This window comes from Ursus maritimus, unplaced genomic scaffold (assembly GCF_017311325.1).
Source record: "Ursus maritimus isolate PB19 unplaced genomic scaffold, ASM1731132v1 scaffold_6, whole genome shotgun sequence".
In the NCBI taxonomy this organism is placed as follows: domain Eukaryota; kingdom Metazoa; phylum Chordata; class Mammalia; order Carnivora; family Ursidae; genus Ursus; species Ursus maritimus.
Window position 1 is genome coordinate 28,817,749 of NW_024426774.1, and position 18,419 is coordinate 28,836,167.

Sequence of the window (18,419 nt, forward strand, 5' to 3'; positions counted from 1 at the left end):
AGTAGCTCACTCCCCAGCAAATTCACATAAGGGTTTGTTTTTTTTTTTTTAAAGATTTTATTTATTTATTTGACAGAGAGAGAGACAGCCAGCGAGAGAGGGAACACAGGCAGGGGGAGTGGGAGAGGAAGAAGCAGGCTCATAGCAGAGGAGCCTGATGTGGGGCTCGATCCCAGAATGCCGGGATCACGCCCTGAGCCGAAGGCAGACGCTTAACCGCTGTGCCACCCAGGCGCCCCTCACCTAAGGGTTTTAACATCCATTGGTGATCCTCGCCGTAGCAAGAATTACACTAGAAATTGAAAAATTATGATTGTTCTAATTCTGTCATTCCTTCCACATTCATTAGCAAGTAGTCTTACATAAAGAAGAGGGGTGTTTCCCCCCTCCACACCTATTTTTTCAAGTACCACTATGGACTCATGGATTGTTTTTGAAAAGATGTTATAATCCATTATCATCATTATTGTTTTGGCACTCAAATTTTCCAAGTTTGACCAGGGGGAGCCCTTCAGGCTTCTTGTGGACATGTCCTCCTTGGTGTCTGAGCACAACACAGTGTTCCCTCATCGTCTTCCACTAGCCTTACTCTGGGCCTTGAATCTCCCATTTTCTTCAAAAAGGCTTCACATGATTTTAAATAGAGTCTAACAAAGCTTCCTGGCATCCCGACAAGACTAGGAGCCATATGACTCTCCAGAGAACCCATCTAGAAGGACTAACTGGAGCAAGGAAGGGAGAAATGTTCTATACTATAGTAGGTCTTCCAGTCTAGGTAGTTTTCTGGTACCTTTATGTGTCCCAAGCCCCAGCTCCTACTCTCCTCCATGGATCAGAGTTTTAATAGAACTACAAATAGACCTTTTAGGGTTCTTCACAACTTGAGCGATCCCTGTTTCCTCTAGCCTGCGGAATTCTGCACACCAAGGGTTCAAATTAAACGGGTTTCTATGTCAGATTGTGGAAAGTCATCACAGTACCGTGAGAATTCAGAATAGGGGCCATATGAAAATGCTAATATCTAGGATACAAATGTGTCAAGTGTAGAGAGAAATATAATTTCTACATAGGTGTTTACCAAGTCGCTCCTGGCTAAATAAGAGTGTTTCAATCTTACGTGTGTAGCCTGCAATTCAAGAATCCCAACAGAGGTTTAAAAAGAAAAATTAACTACAAGAGAGTAGAGATGTTTGGGGTTTTGTAAATGAAAATCAATCTGCTGAGATTATTCCCTATAAATCTCAACTTCCGTGTCCCCTCATTTCACCTAGTGACATTTAAGCAGAGCTCTTCTTGCCAATTATAACAAACGCATGTGCTTCTGCAATGGCTAGGGGCCTCTTTTGAATGCGTGAACTGGGAGAGCACGTTGCAGCATAAGGGCGTTGACTGGCCAGAAACCAAGGCTTGCTCCCCACTATCTGGAGGCTCAAGTTTAGCTGCACTGGGTCTGAATCCTCCTCTGAGGGCTCAGGTGCCTCCATGACCTCTCTCTAGGCTTTTATCTCTAATTGTCACACATCACTGTGCTCCTTTCGTTAACTCACTTTGGCCGGCGGGGACGGGAGCCGGGGCTGGGATGTGCATGTTTGGTCAGCACAATCTTTTGACAGCCCAGGGATAGACGAGGTCAGAGAGGGACCTCCTAATACAGCCCATTTGTTCTTTGATCCGCATTTCAGAAAACTGAGCTCATGTTCCTTTTCCTTCTGAATAGAAGCAGAAAGAACCAGAGGATTTCAGATGCGAGAAGAATAGTAAACAGGGAGACGATGTCTCTGCAGCGCACTGTGGATAAAGTGAGGCCCACAGCCCTGGGGCCCTCCTTGGGTCTAACGTCAATCACTGTTATTTGGAGGAGGCCCCGGCAAGGGTGGGGGACCTGGAAATGCCAAGCTCTGTTCCCGGGGGACTTTAATGAGGTGAACTAGCTCCGTGAGCCCCACATTTTCCCTCATCACCACTTTGAGTGATAGTTATAGGTGATGCCAGCATAGAATCTTCCCATCTCTCTGGTAACATTTAGTTCCAAAAGAGTTTAACTTTTTTTTCATTAGATCCCTACAACTTAATGTAGTAAATTGGTCCACATCGTTGTCCATATTTCCTGAATAAGAAAAATGAGAGTCTCAGGGATTGAGGCAGTTAGTTAATGGCAAATAGAAGCAGAAACCTAGAGCTTCTTAGTCTTGATTCCAGGCCCTTTCTGAACCCCTGTCATTCCATCTGCTTCATGACTCTGCAACCCCTTGTGTCAAGAGGGCTTTTGGCAAAACCGTGCTCAAACCCCCTCAGGCTCTCCACACGACACCCCTCCCCAACTCCTCCCCAAGCCGATCCTATAAAACTACTTCCTTAGGCTGTGAGTTAAAATTCTTTCATTATCAGATGTAAATATTAGATAACAGGTGAGACCCCTCTGAGTTGTGACAGGGATCTAAGCATTGAGGTATTCCTGCTCTGAAGAAATACTTCGTGAGGATCTTCTACACTGCAGACACAGCTCTGATGCCCTGCCTTCGTGGGGGGAGGCTTCTGGATTCCAAGTGACACTATCCATCTCATTGTGGAGCAAAACTGGTGGAATGTCAGGTGAGGGAGGCTCTGTAGGCAGCAAGCTTCTCAGGCAATTTTCAGTCCTATCGGCCCCCCCATCACCTGATGGGTTTTTCTTTTTCATGCCTCCTTTGTTTCCCTGATAACATATTAACATTCCTTCCTGTCACCTGGCCTCTAAACACTCTTTCCCTAGGTGGGCGACAAATGCTTATTTTGAAACCTACTTTTAGGTTTCTCTAATGCCATGGAATTCAAATGGATCCCACAGGGTCCGTGAAAGGGGGAGAGAGCCATTCTGCACAGCCAGCCTGTGACCAGAGCGCCAGAGCGTCCAGAAGGAGAGCGTGGGGAGTGTTTTTACATTCATCTACTGACCTAATTAAACATTCAACACCACATGTATGAAAACCTTAGCTTACATGTCACATCTTCGTGAGCAGAACAAGGGTTGCTAATGGGAACTCTGAGTCATGGAGATTTTATTGCTTCCTTCTAATATTAATAAAACACAGACTCTACAGGAAAACAAAACATCACTTGACTTTCTTATTGTAATCAACAATTCACCTGGGGGGAGACTGACGGATTTATTGAACTCCAGAGAGATAAATAGGAAGGAGGGAATCAACTTACCAGAACAGAACCATCTAAAAACTTCTAGCTCTCGAAATAAATAATTTTTTTCTTTCTTTTTCCTTTTTTGCAGAAGGTAAGCCCCAAAAGGGTGTAACCTACCCATCGGCTCTTACATATTCATCAACGAAAAGCCCCGCTGCCAAGGCAGGCAAGTGTTCATGTGTGATTTCATCTAAATCTTCCGAGTTTGGAAACACGTGTTTTAGGACGTAGTGTAGAAATTAACATCTTAAATGGTCAAGCTCCACTGACCCCAGCAATATTTTAGCAGATGCCAAGAACATGGGCACAGAAATCAAGGGGATCAGATGGCTAGGCTGAAGGGTGACGCTTTAGTCTTGGGGCTTTATTTTTACACATTCCAAGATTATCTCTGTTTGTGTCATTTGCCTTCAGAATGACTGTTGCCTTCGATTGTACGGTATTGTTGCTTTCGAAGATGGCAGGACACTCTGTCTAGAAATGTCCCCTGGCAGCTGAAAGGGGAAATGCTGTCTCTGCTTAGGTATGAAATGAAGGGAAGCAAAGGGGATGCTGTGGTGCCTGTGTTCACAGAAAGCAGCTCATGGAAATAACCCAAGCCAAAGGCACACTCTTGACGAGGTTGTGCCGACCCAGCTTCATGTGAACCACAGACAGCAGAGGTGGACCTCCGGCCAGGAAATACCTTTTCCTAGGTGTCTGTGTTGAACCAGGAACTATGCTATGCATTATTATGTCTTTGGGGGCACTTTGATTTCCCACACGAAGAGAAGGGATAAACATCCCTTTCCAACATACACATAAAAGGGCTACTTAGGGTCTCGCCCAGCCTCTGGAGGAAGCACTCCTTAAAATTACAGTCTCATTAAAGGGTAAGTTTTCACCAATTCAAATAAAAAAAATCCCTATGAGAACCATAAAAGGGTGGCCCCCTCTGTGGCTACCGAAATGATAAAATTCCTACAGAAAGCGGGGGAAGCAGATGCGATGAAGATGTGAGGGCCAGCAGCTGGTTCCTCCAGGCATGCCCCTATGAAATGCTTCCTAATCCCTCCGAGACTATGAGTGAACAGGTAAATGAGGTTAGGATGACCCTCTCAAAGCATAATCACCTTCTTCTACGGGAAAATATGTCACTCAAAAAAATAGAAAGCACCTTAAAAAAATAAAAATCGAAAGCATCTTGATTTGCCTGGTGCAGCCCCCTCCCCCCGCCCCCCAGGATGGCCATTCCTAAGATTGAAACGCTGTGTCGCCAGGCAGTTCGCGACCTTCAGGCAGGGAGCTGTACTTGGCTAGAGTCTCAGAGCTAAATAAAAACAGGGAAGTGTTGGTTTGTAGAATTCTGCTCACCAAACCCGCGAGGGCACATTGCTGGCACTACAGTAAAAGACAAAGGAAGTCAATCTTCATTAGAGGCTTCTGAGCAAGAGAGCGGTGGGAGAACCTCCTCCTGGTCGCCCTTTGTCATCGGCCCAGCCCCTCCCCCCGGAGGAAAATCAAGCTGAAGTTTATGATAATACGCTTGACTTCCTCCGAGCCTCCTGCCCTCGCTGCCTGTCCCCACCAAGGCCACCCCTTGCCCCTGTCTTGAGAATAAGACAGTTTCCACCAGAACTCTAGAGTGATCTTGGCACATCCTCTGATGGCAACCACATCCAGGAACCTGGAGGCTATTCGTGACTTGCCTTCCACTTTGTTCCCCTTTTGAGGAAAAACATACGGAATTTGGAATCAAACAAATGTGGGTCCAAATCCTGGCTCTGCTATTATCTGTGAGACCTTATGTACATTTCTTGACCTCTTGGAGAACACATTCCTTCCCCTAAAACTGGGAGTTCTCGGATTGATTTCCAGGATGGTGATTACTGTCGAATGTGAATGCTTATACAAAGAGGCCATCACAGTGCGTGGCATATGGTAGACGCTCAATGGGTATTAGGTTTCCTGCCCTCACGTATAATCCTGCGGCCTGGAGTGAGTGGTGGGAAGAGCCAAAGCCTCCCCATAACTCTGACCTCCAGGCGTTGCTGTTAAAGTGGCTTCAATGTCTTTTTCATGGTGCCTCACATTTGACACCTACTGAAAGTACTATTTTCCACTGGGGCAAGGGGACGTGTGACATAACATGATGATAAATGTCAGCTACTGCCATCGCTCGAATACCTTACCATGTGCCAAGCTGACATGATCACTAATTATGACAATGGCCCTGCCAGGTAGGTCTGACCATCCCCATTTTTCAGGAAAGGAAGCCAGGCTCAAAGAACTTTAGTGGCCAAGCCAGTGAGGACTGAAGTCAGGAGTCCAGTCTAACATTGCCTGGTGGTTCTCAAATCAGATTTCCAAGGCCCATCCCAGATCCAGTGAGTCAAAATCTAAGTGATTAGGGCCCTGGGATCTGCATTTTAACACCTTCTCTATGATCTAATAATGAACCAAGTGTAGGGAGCTCTGAGGACCTCCTATCGCTGCTGAGAAGGTAGTTGTCTAGAACTGTTCATGACTTCAGGGCGCCTGGGTGGCTCAGCTGGTGAAGTGTCTGCCTTTGGCTTAGGTCGTGATCCCAGAGTCCTGGGATTGACTCCCACATTGGGCTCCCTGCTCTGTGGGGAGTCTGCTTCTCCCTGTCCCTCTGCCCCTGCTTATGCTCTCTCTTTCACTCTGTTTCTCTCATATAAATAAATAGAATCTTAAAAAAAAAACCAAAAAACTGTTCATGACCTCATCCAAAGGGTAATATGTTAAGAGCCTAAAGGAAGTTTTGATATGTTTTCCCATGAAAATCTTTGAAAAGATTTCCATGAAACTTCCATATATCTGAGATTATATGGAGAAACTATTTTACTGGTTTCATTTCAAATAATCAAAAGGAACCAGGTGCTATGAAGAATTCACTTTGGGTCCCATCTGGCATTACGTTCAGTAATTGGGAGCAATTGGGGTAGAGCTCTTTCTCTATCTTCCTCTTAAAGACAGTTCTGTTCCGAGTGGCAGAGCAAGCAGAAACAACAGCCCATGGGAGACCATGGAAAACCAGAGATGGACCTATTTGTTGAATTGATGACATGCTTGAAAGTATCTGTGTTTTAAGCAAGTAACACAAATGGCTGCCATCAGGATATTTAATCTGTTCTCCAGCAATCAGTATTAGAAAAGGAAGACCAGGGTATTTAGAAACCTCAGAATTATCCAATAGTGTGAGAAAAAGATAATTCATAGCTTCAATATCTATTAAGTGTAAGCTGGCAAAAATGTTCATTATTGCTAGAAGTTTTATTTTTAATTTAATTGTGGTTTAATTAATAATTTGCAAGTAAAATGTACTATAGGTTTTATATATTTCTTTCCAAATTAGTAATTTTATCCTATTTCATAAAATATAGAAGTCGTTCTATTAAATGGCTTTTCCCTGTATGAAGTAGATCCAATCTGGGCCGGCATCCCCCTGCCGAGGCACAAATGCTATGGAGCGTTTATCGGAGGGGGAGACAGAAGACTACTTTGGAGAAATTAGAAACTTCCCTAGGACTTGTTGTGAATGCTCAATTCCTTTGAAGCCACGGAAATGTCATAAATCACACAGGTTCGGTTTTGCCCAAGGATGGCGTGAAGACTGGCTGAAGCCCCAAGGCCACTGCCAGCTCTTTAGCAATTTGCCTGGCCCAGTCTACAGGCAGATTTAAAGGTGACCCACTGTTAGCAACAACAGGGTGAATGAGAGATCTGTCTCCTGCCCCGATGGCCCAGTGCCTACAAGCGCAGACTGAAGGGCCAGACTCCCGGGACACTGCTGGCCGACCTGCTCTCCCGAGTCACTGCTGTGATTCCCGCGGAAGGCGACGGCGGCAGGGTGACAAACGCACAGACGCGAGTGCTGGGTGTTGGGTCTACATGCCCCGTCACACATTTGTCTGCATGGCTGGTCCAAGGCCATGGGGCTGACACCGTTTTCCCAGCACCGTACGTTGCTGTTTGGTGTCAAACGGGAAGTTGGATGGTTCACAGGAAACGTTCGGTGCCTTCTCATCTCAGATGCGAGCCTCTCGGCTGCTGTTCTGTGCACCAGAGAGGCCTCAGCCCGAGGCAGAGTTAAAAGCCAGGGCTAGGATGCTGTGGGTAAGCTGAGAAATGTCCCCCCACCAAAGATACCCCTGTCCTAGTCTCTGGAATCTATAGATTCTTCCATATCCGGCAAAACAAAAACAGGAAGAGGGAGGGGGGCTTTGCGGATGGGATTAAGGACCTCTAGATGGGGAGGTTATCCTGAATCATTTGGGGTGGTGGGGGGCAGAGGGAGGTCTGGTACTCATGGAGGAAAAGGTCAGTGAATATGGAGCAGAGAGAAACCAGAGGCTGTCGGCTCTGAACCCTGGAGGGGGGTGGCCACAAGCCAGGGAACGCCAGCAGCCGCGGGACACTGCTGGGTGGACAAAGCCGATTCTGCCCTCGAGCCTCCCAGGGAGTTCAGCCCAGTGACACTGATTTCCAACTTTTGGCCTCCAGAGCTGGGAGAGAATACATCTTTGTTGTTTTCAGCCACGGGGGGTGTGGCAATTTGTTACCGAAGCCCCAGGAAGCTGTTACGGATGTACGCGTATAGAAGCCAGCGCACCTGCCGAGGGGCTCAGGAGACCCGCGTAACTGGCGGCTGCTGCTCCCTCCCAGCTGGGGTGCTGTGCAGTTTGGGGGCTGTTTGTGTCTCCTTCTGGCACAGACCCACGGTTGTCAATCCAATAGCCAGTGCCCACTGGGCAGCCACTTGTCCCCTTGCCCTGAACCTTAGAGAAACTGACAGGGCACCCAGAGTACTAATAAATTGAGACCTGTTTAAAGTCGTGGAAACAATGTAAGTCATTACACATGAATGAAGAGCCCAATTTAGAAGTAGAATCTAGATGATCCTCACCATCTAATTATTTCTGTTACCCCATTTTACAGATGAGAAAACGGGGGCCCAGGAGAGTTAGTTGACTAGCCATGAACCAATCTGAGCTAGAACATCAGAATGCATTTTCTAAGAGTCAGTCCCAGTGAAAGCCCCCAAAGCTCCTTCCATCCCTAGGTGAACGCTGACACGGAAGGAAGGAAGGAAGGAAGGAAGGAAGGAAGGAAGGAAGGAAGGAAGGAAGGAAGGAAAAGGAAAAGGTTAGGAAGGAAAGAGGGAAGGAGGGAAGGGAAGGAAGGTTAGGAAGGAAAGAGGGAAGGAGGGAAGGGAAGGAAGGAAGAGGGAGGAAGGAGGGATAGAAGGAAGGAGGAGAGGAAGAAAGAAAGAAAAAGAAAGTTCGTGAATCATTGCTTCTGGTGTCTGGCAAATTAATTTCGCAGTCAATTGAGTTCTACCTTCTCTATGTTGCTGTAGTATTTAACCAGTTGCTTAAATATTTTATTATTATTTAGTGTTTGGTTTGTTTATTGGCTCATTGCTCCATCCAGGTTGTGCATTCCTTCCAGACCCACAGGGGGATTTTATCCTCCACAGCAGCTAGCACAGATCTTTGCTCAAAGCTAGCATTCAATAAACAGTTATTTTGTTTCTGTCCTCAAGAGCCTACCAGTGATTTTGTAGGCCCCAGTATCATTTCGTCTCTTTTACAGGCGAGCCCACAAAAGCCTATCAGAAGCCACCAGTCCCAGGAACAACTGCACAGCCGGTCACCCCACTGCAGCTAACAGGAGCCATGGCCACGGAAGTCACCCTCACCAGCCTGCCAAAGCCGTCCCCGTCCACAGGTTCCACCACCAGCAGCCTCAGACCACAGCCCGTGGGCCACAGGAGCTGGGAGCTCGGTCAGTAGGCAGACTCTGTGTTGTCACGTGCTAGCAAAGGAGGAGCCTGGGCTTTCGGAGTGATGGCTGTGTCCAAATGCGCGTGTGGGGTGCCCATCTCCTGCCTTTTGAGCTGGGTGAGGGGTCGTGCTGAGACCTGGGCCAGGAGTACGTGGTTGTGTCCTTACAGACTCAAAGGGTAGACTTGAGCCTAATGATACTTCAGGACCAAGCTATGAGCTAAGCAAACCATGTAGAAAGGGCTGAAGATTCGAGAGTGGGACTGCTGTTGTCATACTGGGGAAGGTAGGATGTTCCGCAAAAGTTTCCTATCGCAAAATCCTCATTTCTCCGAAAGCCCCGCTGAAGGAACAGCAGGTGTCAGTGTAAACACTGGTGGGTTTTAAGTGGCACACTGTGTACTCCCACAAGTCTTCAAATATTAGAAGCAAACAAAACAAAACAAAACTCCTATAGGGAAAAGCAGATAGCAACCTTTCTATTCCTTTTCTGATCGCTTTTTAGGCATCCATCTCTTAAATCATGTTTTAGGTTTTACCAAAGTCCATTTTATGAACTTGATCTCGGTATCACATCAAACAGGACCTTAAGAGCTCATCTGAGAACAGCATCTCTGGTTTCTACACAGGCTTATATGCCAGCGCCTTAAACTGAGAAGCACCCCTCTCACTTCTAAACGTCTCCTGGCAAGAGTCTGGAAAATTCCGCAGCAGGAGTGACACTACTCTCTCAGCAGGCCTTTCTAAATATTTCCCACCTGGGGCCATTTTTTCCTTCCAGGAGGAAGTGCCCGGGTCTTGTTCTCTTCAGCGTCACCTCCAGCTTCCAGACATTTCCGCCACACAGCATGGCCCTTCCCCCTCCCATATTAGAGCCCAGCCATCTAGTCATCCTTTTCTCTAACAAATAATACCAGCACTTGCAAGGCACTAGACACCCTTCCAAACACTCGCCTAGGGAATCCTCGTACCAGCCCTCTGTGGGAGATGGAAGACTTCCACTTTGGCTAATCCCTTGTCCTGCTGAGGATCCCGGGGCGTAGGGCGGGGAGCAAGCTGGCTCAGCTCCCACAGCTGAAAAGCAGAAGCCCCAGCAGCCGGGTTCTCCCGTGACTGCCCTGCAGGAGGCACCCCTGCCATCCAGGAGCACCCCAGGCACGGATGAGGCTGTCACAGAAGCAGGGGTGTTAGGCACCACCAGCTCCCGCTGTGATGAGTAACAACAACGGAGGGCCCAGGCTTCCCCGTGCCAGGCTCCCCGCGCCCCATTTTATTCAATGTTCCTAATGACTACAAATCGAGGAGTGTTATCAGCCCGTTCAATGACCCATGGAAGAAACCACGATCTAAAGTCCCCAAATAAAAATACCATAAAAATACTGTCTGGACTGCATAGGACTACCCCGCATCCTGTTCCTGTGGAACCGCGGCCGACCGGAGCACAGGCGCTCGAGGCCTGCCAGCGAGAGAAACAGCTAAGCAGGAAGGAAGGATGCTGGGTGGGGGAGTCCCACGGCCAAGAGTCTTCCTCTTTCTTGACTTGTAGAGCCCTTGATTCTCTCAAAGACGTCGGAGTACTTGAGCAAGTTGTTTGCTCCTGGGCCTCCTGGGAGGAGGTCGATCTTTATATAACACAAAAAATTAAACCTGTGGCACGTTTATTTGGCTGCACTGGGAGCCTGGAAATCCTGGGACACGTTGGGCCTGTGCTTGTAGAAACCTCGACCACCTCAGGTTGTGGCTCCGAGCCTGGCAGGGCCTCATTATTCCTGGCCGGGGCACAGGGCCGTTGGCCGGCAGCCTCCCCGCCCCTCGGCCTCCCTCTTCAACCCCGGCCAGCGCCCGCGCCCAGGCCGCCCCACAGACTGCCAGGCAAACACTCGGAGCGAGCGCTCCGGCTCGTATCCACCGTAGCTGCCAGGAAAGGGGCCAAACTGGGGAGGCAGGGGGGACAGAGGGCGTGAAAAAATTATATTGCCTACTCAAAGGATTTTCTGTAGGAACGAAGAGAAGTGAAAATGGGTGTTTGAAAGCCCATGTCTTTTTGTTAATAACAGGTAATTGAGACACTTTCCACATAGCATACAATTCACCCATTTAAAGTGTGCGATTCCGTGGTTCTTAGCATAGTCACAAAGTTGTGCAACCATCCCCATGACAGACTCTAGAACACTTTCGTCACCCCAAAAAGAAACCCTATGCCCATGAACTAATCCCTCCCTCCCCAGCCCCAGGTAATCGCCCGTCTACTTTCGTGAATGCCTATATTAATGTATGGCTATAGATATTTGCTGTGATATTTTAGCCCAACTATATTAAATAATGTTTAGTACACATGTAATCCCTTTTCTTCTTCAAATGAATTGAGAATGTTCTGCCAACTGTAACAGAGCAGCTCTTCTGCTGATAGACAAGTGAGTTGTTGTTACTGCATTTATTAAAGGGTTTTTCTTCTCTTTTATATGTGAAGAGTCAAAAGATTCTAGAAGTTGGTTGTGGATGGAGTGGCCAAGGAAAATCTAATGTATTTATTTAATCAACTAATGTTTATTGAGTACTGACGATGTGTCAGGCCCTGTTCTGGGATCTTGGGCAACACCTGGGAACACATCCTATCAAGATCCTTACAATGGGTCACTTCAGCTCTAGACACCTAGAAGTCTGTAGCCAGAACAGGAACAGTCTGCCTTTGGGGTCTATGAGCCCTCGTTGCTCTACAGTGAGACAGAGTGCCACTCACACAGAACATGGGAACTTGGAGTCTAGTGGAAAGTGGAAACGTCGTAGCAGGAAAAGACAGGGGCTCTTCCAGCCCATGACGAGTTGCTGATAGAGGTGGAAGAACAAAGAAGATGGGGCTGGACACCCCTTAACTGACCCATGAATGGGCAAACCTAACAAGATAGCAAGGAACAAGTCAAGGCCGGGGAGTCAAGAGCCAGAGCAATAGAGACCTCTCAGAGGGACAGGAGCGAGGCTGTGCTGCTCGCCACGGGAGACACCAAGGACTACACAGGCACTCACGGGAGCCAGGCACCTGCGGAGCCACATCCCAGGGCCAGAGGGGATTGCCTGTAGAACCAGATCCACAGATACGCTGAAGAAAGAGTTCTGGAAAAGGCCTGCTGCAAGGTCAGCTAAATCTACCACAGGCTTCCAAGGGTGGGGTGGCTTTGCTGGGCATTATTTTCCTAGTCAGGTTCCTTTAAAGAAGTGCCACGGTTGCCTCAGGAGACCTAACTGATCACATCTGTCCACAAAGAAGGGGCAGACCAAGGCGGGGAGCAGAGCGCCGCCTAGTGGCGAGGCATGCTGATGGCTGCGGGCATTCACCTTTCCAGGCAGGAGGAAGGAGACCTGCTCCCCTAACTGCCCATCCCCTCCACACGCAATTTCCCTTCTCACCAACACTTATCTCCTCTCTGAAAGTTTATCTTTTTTAAGGTATCTGGAGAACTTTTTTCTTAAAATCCAATCTTACAAATAGTAAGAAAAAGAGGAACCTTCCCATAGAAAAATGGAGGAAGGTCACGACCAGGCAAGCCACAGTGGAAGAACTATAAGCGACCAATACATGTAACAAAAGTTGTTCAACCTCACCAGGAATCATATCGATGCAAATTAAGCAACACCATGTCATTTTTCACCCATTCACATGAGAGACGGACGGTACATGGTTTGGTCAAGCGTGTGGAGAAACGACCCAGAATTTGCACTTACAGGAGGATATCCCAAGGTAATTATCATCTGAGGGTGAGAAGGAGCCTGGACACAGACGTTGTTCCTAATAGAAAAATAATGATAAGCGGGTTGATTGTCCACCATCAGAATGGTTAAAGCAACTACCACACAGCTATTAACATTTTGGTGAATATGTCCATTTACTGACATGAGATTGGCCCGTGACACATTGTTAAGCCAAAGAAGGAGCCTACAAAACAGCACGGGTCCTGATCTCATTCTGGTACTTGTCTGTTGTACGTGAGAACGTGTGCCTAGAGAAAGGGACACAACACTTCACGCCATGGTTGCGTACCAGTAACTGCAGGATACAGGGATTGTGGGCGAGCTCTTACCATACACGGTATGAATTTTTACAGTGAGCACAGGTTCTCTTCACAATTAGAGAGAAAACAAAGCTATTTTGAGTTTGTCTTCAAATAATTGGAGCAAAGTCAAAGGGAGAACTGTGAATAGATTCAATTTTCTGAGGAACAGATTTTGTTCCATGACCTTCCATCTCTTCCCCTCCGTGAAATTTGGTTCTTTCTCTCGGTTCATTTTCACATGGTTCCCTGTCCCACAAAACGGACTTTGCATCTCTCTTTATAAAATCCCCCCTCCCTCTCCTCTCTTATAAAGCCTTGCTTCAGAGAAATTGCCCGATAAATAATGAATGCTGAAGTGTATTTGATTTCCTCACAACGTAATTAAGGATAACCCACTGTGTACCTTTAAAATGACTGAAAGCTAATGCTATTTGCATCATCAATACCATGTTAACGCCGTTTGGGCAAATTGTGAAATGCTAATGACATTGGTACTGAAGGATTACTTTAGCCTCCTCACAAAGTGGCACAGTTGAGGAGAATTATTGTAAGAATAATGACGTGTTAAAAAATATGGCCCCTTAGCAAAAGATACTTTGACCATTGTGAAATACAAGGGTTATTATTACCTGGAATTTGCAGTCAGTATTTTGAGTTAAATCCCCACCACCACCTCCTTTCTTTTTCCATTTCAGGGCCTCCTTGGGGCAGGTTCAGACGGCCCAAGGACAAAGCTTTACCTTAGTTCTGACCTTGGTTGGTAATGTCTTGCTAGGTTGGATCATGGAAAGAATGAGACCAGATTAAAATGCATGCTCTGACCAGTGCAATGTTGTTACAGATCTCTGGTCCACTGGCTCCTACGCAAGCGGCCACAACGGCCCCCGCGCCAACCCAGGTAAGGACCTGAACTCACCTTTCCAGCTCCTCATGGAAGTCGTGCGTGTTTCTATGGGGTTCGTCTGCCCAGACTCTTGCCACTTGATTTAGATTTGCACAGAGAGCCTGAAACCCCTGATTCCAACAGAAGATACTGCTCAAGGGCCCCACTTGTAATGAAACTTGAAAGGAAGGCAAGGCCGCTATTAAATAAGCAAGGCTTTCACCAGCTGCCATTCCCTCGGGGCAAGGTTGTGGGGTTGTGATCGAAATTCCTAAGGATTCCATAACTGGGCTCTTATAAAGTTGAAAAGGGATACTCTCTGGGGTTTGTGCTTGAGGAACTAGGGTAAAAGAAAGAGAACATTCTTTAGCATTGTCTAGGAAAGGGCAGGGCCGACTTTGCTTGGGTACTTCTCTGATATGGGGAATAGAAACGCATCCTCTCGCCTCCAGGAATTCCATGAATTATGACACTTCCGACTCCCCTTTCTTCACTTCTGTGTACATCCCTTAAAGGTTTGGCCTGAACACTGGGATTGCAGAGGGATGAGGCAAGTTCTCTTCTCTGCAATGCCCGTGAGGCCCGCAGAGATTAGAAAGGAAAAAATCGAGCAAGGCTGCATGCTTTCTACAAAGTCTGCTCAGGGCTTGGGCCACAAGCTAGTACACTTGATAGGACACAGAACATTTTGCAGCCACAGGGCACTGCCAGGGGCGCGGGGCGGGGGGTACCTGGACCTCCCAAGGAAAAGAGTTCAGGCCTTACTCTTGCTGGCAGATACCAGTCTGTCCTTCACATGTGAAAAGATTCCTGGAGATTGTAGGTTCTGTTTGGCTTTGCTACTGGATCAGAGCAGGGGCTCCACGGGGGGCCCCAGACAGGACTGGCATCTAGGAGCTGCACATTTGTCCCGTTGCCAAAGGACACACTGTTGTCCTGGACAAAGGGTTTTAAGAATCAGATCGCCGGGCAAAGCAAGGACTCCAAGGCCATCTTAGCTGTCAGCAGGCCCATGGGACTCTTCAGGCAGCCAAGCATGGGGCGCTCCCTCCTCCTGTCCCCATGGCTAGCATCTCTGCCTCCTCCACAAGCCCCAAAAGGAGAGCCCACCACAGACAGCTCGACCGACTTCCAAGGAAAAGCGGACCCAGGCGCAGCCTCATCGAGGGGCCAATGAAGGGAAGAGAGCAGATGGCGGTTGCTGTGAATCAGCAGAAGCTGAGTCGCCCTCTCAGGTTTCCAAAGTCAGGATTCTCCCCGAGCCGCTTTCCCGAAACCTGCCAGAGCACAGGTCAGCCTGGGGAAGCTGCCCGCTGCTCACCACCCCTGCTCCCCTGCACTGGCAAACACCTCACTCCGCGCACGTGCGGCAGCTCGTCTCCCCGGCACCAGAGTTTGCGGGCGGGCCAACGTGTTTTCACCTCTAGAAAATGACTCTTTGCTTGGTCTGTTCTTAGCGTGTCAGAGGGAACATCTCTGGCAGTCCGGACACGCCTAGCCTCCCTGGGCGGGGTCTGTTTGAGAGGCCTCCAGCTGGGCGGCCTGTGCCCCCAGCTTGCACAGCCGGGGCCTGCCCCTGGGATTGAGCTCAAACACCCAGACACGCCAGCGCAAACCACACATGGGTCCGCGGTGGGGGCAGCAAGGCACGTGACCCGATCTCCAGCCCCTGCTTGTTACTGCCGACCCAGGTTACTTTCGCTGTTTGATGCCATGCCCTTTCTCTAGCCTTACTGCCCTGCTTCTCCAGCTCCGAGCCCGCTTCATGCTCCCAGCAATTATGCTCTATCTCCTCGAGCCTCACAGATGCTCCCAGCTCCCTTTGTACCCTCACATCCTACCCATTGCTGCTGCCCCTCTCCCTCCATCATCATCCCTGACACTTTGCTCTGAGCCTCCCACCTACTCCCAGAGAGCCCTGGCCTCGGAGCACCTCCTAGCCCACGGACACTCAGACCTCTAGTCCCGCAGCCTCGTTGAGGCTCCTGCAGGTGGATAGAGGCCATTCGCACACTGTGAGTAAAGGCAGGTCAGGACGCTTAGGGTTCTTAGATGCCCTTCTGCTTGGCTCTCACCTCAAGACAATCACGCCTATCAGGCACGTCACCCAATTCTTTGGCTAGAAAATCACGGAAACATGGGATTGGGAAGAGTTGCGTAAAGTGCCTCTGGCCTCATTGTCCACCAAACAAACGAATCCCCTGGGGCATGCCAGATAGAGGCTTTTGCCCCATGTCACAGAACTTTGAGTGAGTGGTCAGGGGTTTCCCAGGCCCCTCACTGTTAGACAGAACTTTCTAGAACTTAGGCCCACAGATCCTAATTTGTCTGAACTGGAGCTTCTCGAAGTGTGGTCCAAGGACCCTGCTGCCAGGGATGTTGTACGGTTCTCCCTTCTCCTACCGCACAACCGTGTGAGGCCAGATTTTCTTTGTGTACTTGAACCAAAACAACATATCACACAGACTGAGGAACAGATATCAGACTCGGACGGACTGAAGAAAGTTGTCACTCTTCTCACCAAATTGTTTTAAAAAACAACTATTTCCCATAAAAAGTATGTCAAAACAGAATAGCTCTATCATTAAATGGGGAATAGTTAATATTCTGTTTCAGATGAGAGAATGCATCATTTCAATTTTTAATCTGATAAAAACAATAGATATGACCCCACTAACAACAGCCCTTTGGGGTCTTTGATCATTTTTAAGAGCATGAATTTGAGAGCCTTCCAAGTATACGAAAGGAGTCTTCATGTCCACCTTTAGGTCCCATCTTCTCTAGGATAAATTTCTCCAGTTCCTCCCACAGGTCCTTCTGTGACCGGTGCTACCCCCATTAGCTACACTACAGGCCGTGAGTGGCTCAGAACAGGGCACCCAGAGCAGAACTCGATGCCGCGAGGGTTGTGTGCCAGGGAACTGCCTCTCAGCCTAAATATTCCGCCTCCATGAAAACATCCCAAGTTGCTCAGTCACCTCCTCCACACCGTCCGTGTCTAAGAGAGACACTGGTTTGGGAGAAGTCCTCTCAGCCCATCAGTTCATCTCCTCCTGAACTGGCAATAACTCAAGTCACCAGGACTTTCTTCTCTTGCACTTCTAGAAAAGCGGGTCACATCAATCCTGTCTTTGTGCCACTGAGTTTTTGAATCTGACTTAGAATATCACACTTATCGCTACGAAATTCTCCTTTCGTTTCATCTCTTGCAATCTTCCTGAATCTGAATTCTGTCATTTAGTGTATTAACTATCCTTCCAACTTTTCCCTTACCCACGAAATTGATGAACATACCACCTGCCTCTGTTCTTGTCACTGATAAAAATACACCACATGGGACCAGATCTCATGAGCCCCACTAAATACCTCATCTGTGTTTAGGGCAACCCATTAACAGACACAGCAGCAATCTATAGACCTCGTGAGGTTGTCATTGACCTCAATACTTCATCCCCTGCTCCATGGGACACCAGACTTAAAACCCATGAGTGATTCCTGCTGCCCCTCCCGCTATGCCTTCTGCGCACTGATGGAACATCACACATCCCCAGTTTAAGCCACCCCCCACACACACACACTGCAGAGGAACTGTCCGTCAATTTAAAAAATACATATTTACCGAGCATGCTGTATGTCAGACACTGTGCTTTGGGTTAGAAATGCAAAGATGAATCGGATATTTTCAGATTCTAGAATTGTGCGTTGGGAACTTGCCTGTAAGGTAGACAGCCCCACCCTCTGGTCCTCCACAGTCATCAGCAAGACCACTGCCCCCTCTATTCCTCACCGCCAGACCCTACCCCTCCTTCCGGGCCCTCTGAGTGGGAACGGGCCCCCTTGCTGGCATGGCTGCTCCTGCTGTATTCCCAGGGGAGGGAGGGGTGCGCCTGATGATTTCAGTGAGAATTCGGTGACCTTTCCTCAGAGCCACGCCGCTTCACGATACAGTGTTTCAAATAAGCTTCACCGGCCTGGAAACCCAACCACGGAGTTAATGTCGTTTGCATGAGAAAAGGCTGCCAGGCCCCAAACCAATAGCGCACACCGAGCTTGGAGGGTAACCTGTGCGTAAACCCAGGGCCACGGATGCTTCGCGGGGACAACGGCTGGAGCCCAGAACCTCGGAGTGTCCTCAGCCTCCTCCGCGAGCCCTGGGCCCCACGCCCTGTGCCCCGTGCTGCCGCGCGGGGGCGCCCCGCAGCCCGCTGCTCTCGGAGCGCCCGGCGTCTCCTGTCCACCGGGCCAGGCCGCGCGGAGGGAGGTGCGAGGTGCCCGGGGCCCGAGGCCTGTGCCTCTGAGACGGCCGCCTCCTGTCACCCACACCGCAGAGGAATCGCTGGCGGAGAAACCAGGGGGCCGGAGGGTCCCCTGCGCTTCCGCCCCCCGAGGGCCCTGTGTCTTCACTCCCGCTTGCGTCCTGTGCTCGTGGCTCCCAGATGGGCAGGGAACAGAAGTGTGACCAGAGCGAGGATCATCACCAGGGTCTCGGGGCAGGGATTTCGGGCCGTCCCCGCTGGTGTG

General features: G+C 48.9%; 1 protein-coding gene across 3 annotated transcripts in view; it reads left to right on the forward strand.

Annotated features, from left to right (window-relative positions):
* Positions 1-18,419, forward strand: part of VIT (vitrin) — a 101,602-nt gene that overhangs the window by 49,925 nt on the left and 33,258 nt on the right. For 2 of the 3 annotated variants that reach the window (XM_008700236.2, XM_008700235.2), the window contains exons 6-8: positions 3,266-3,343; positions 8,776-8,967; positions 13,857-13,913. In XM_008700236.2, coding sequence (XP_008698458.2) covers positions 3,266-3,343; positions 8,776-8,967; positions 13,857-13,913 — 327 coding nt within the window. The remainder of the gene's footprint in view (positions 1-3,265; positions 3,344-8,775; positions 8,968-13,856; positions 13,914-18,419) is intronic. The other variant, XM_008700237.2, reaches the window with a different exon arrangement.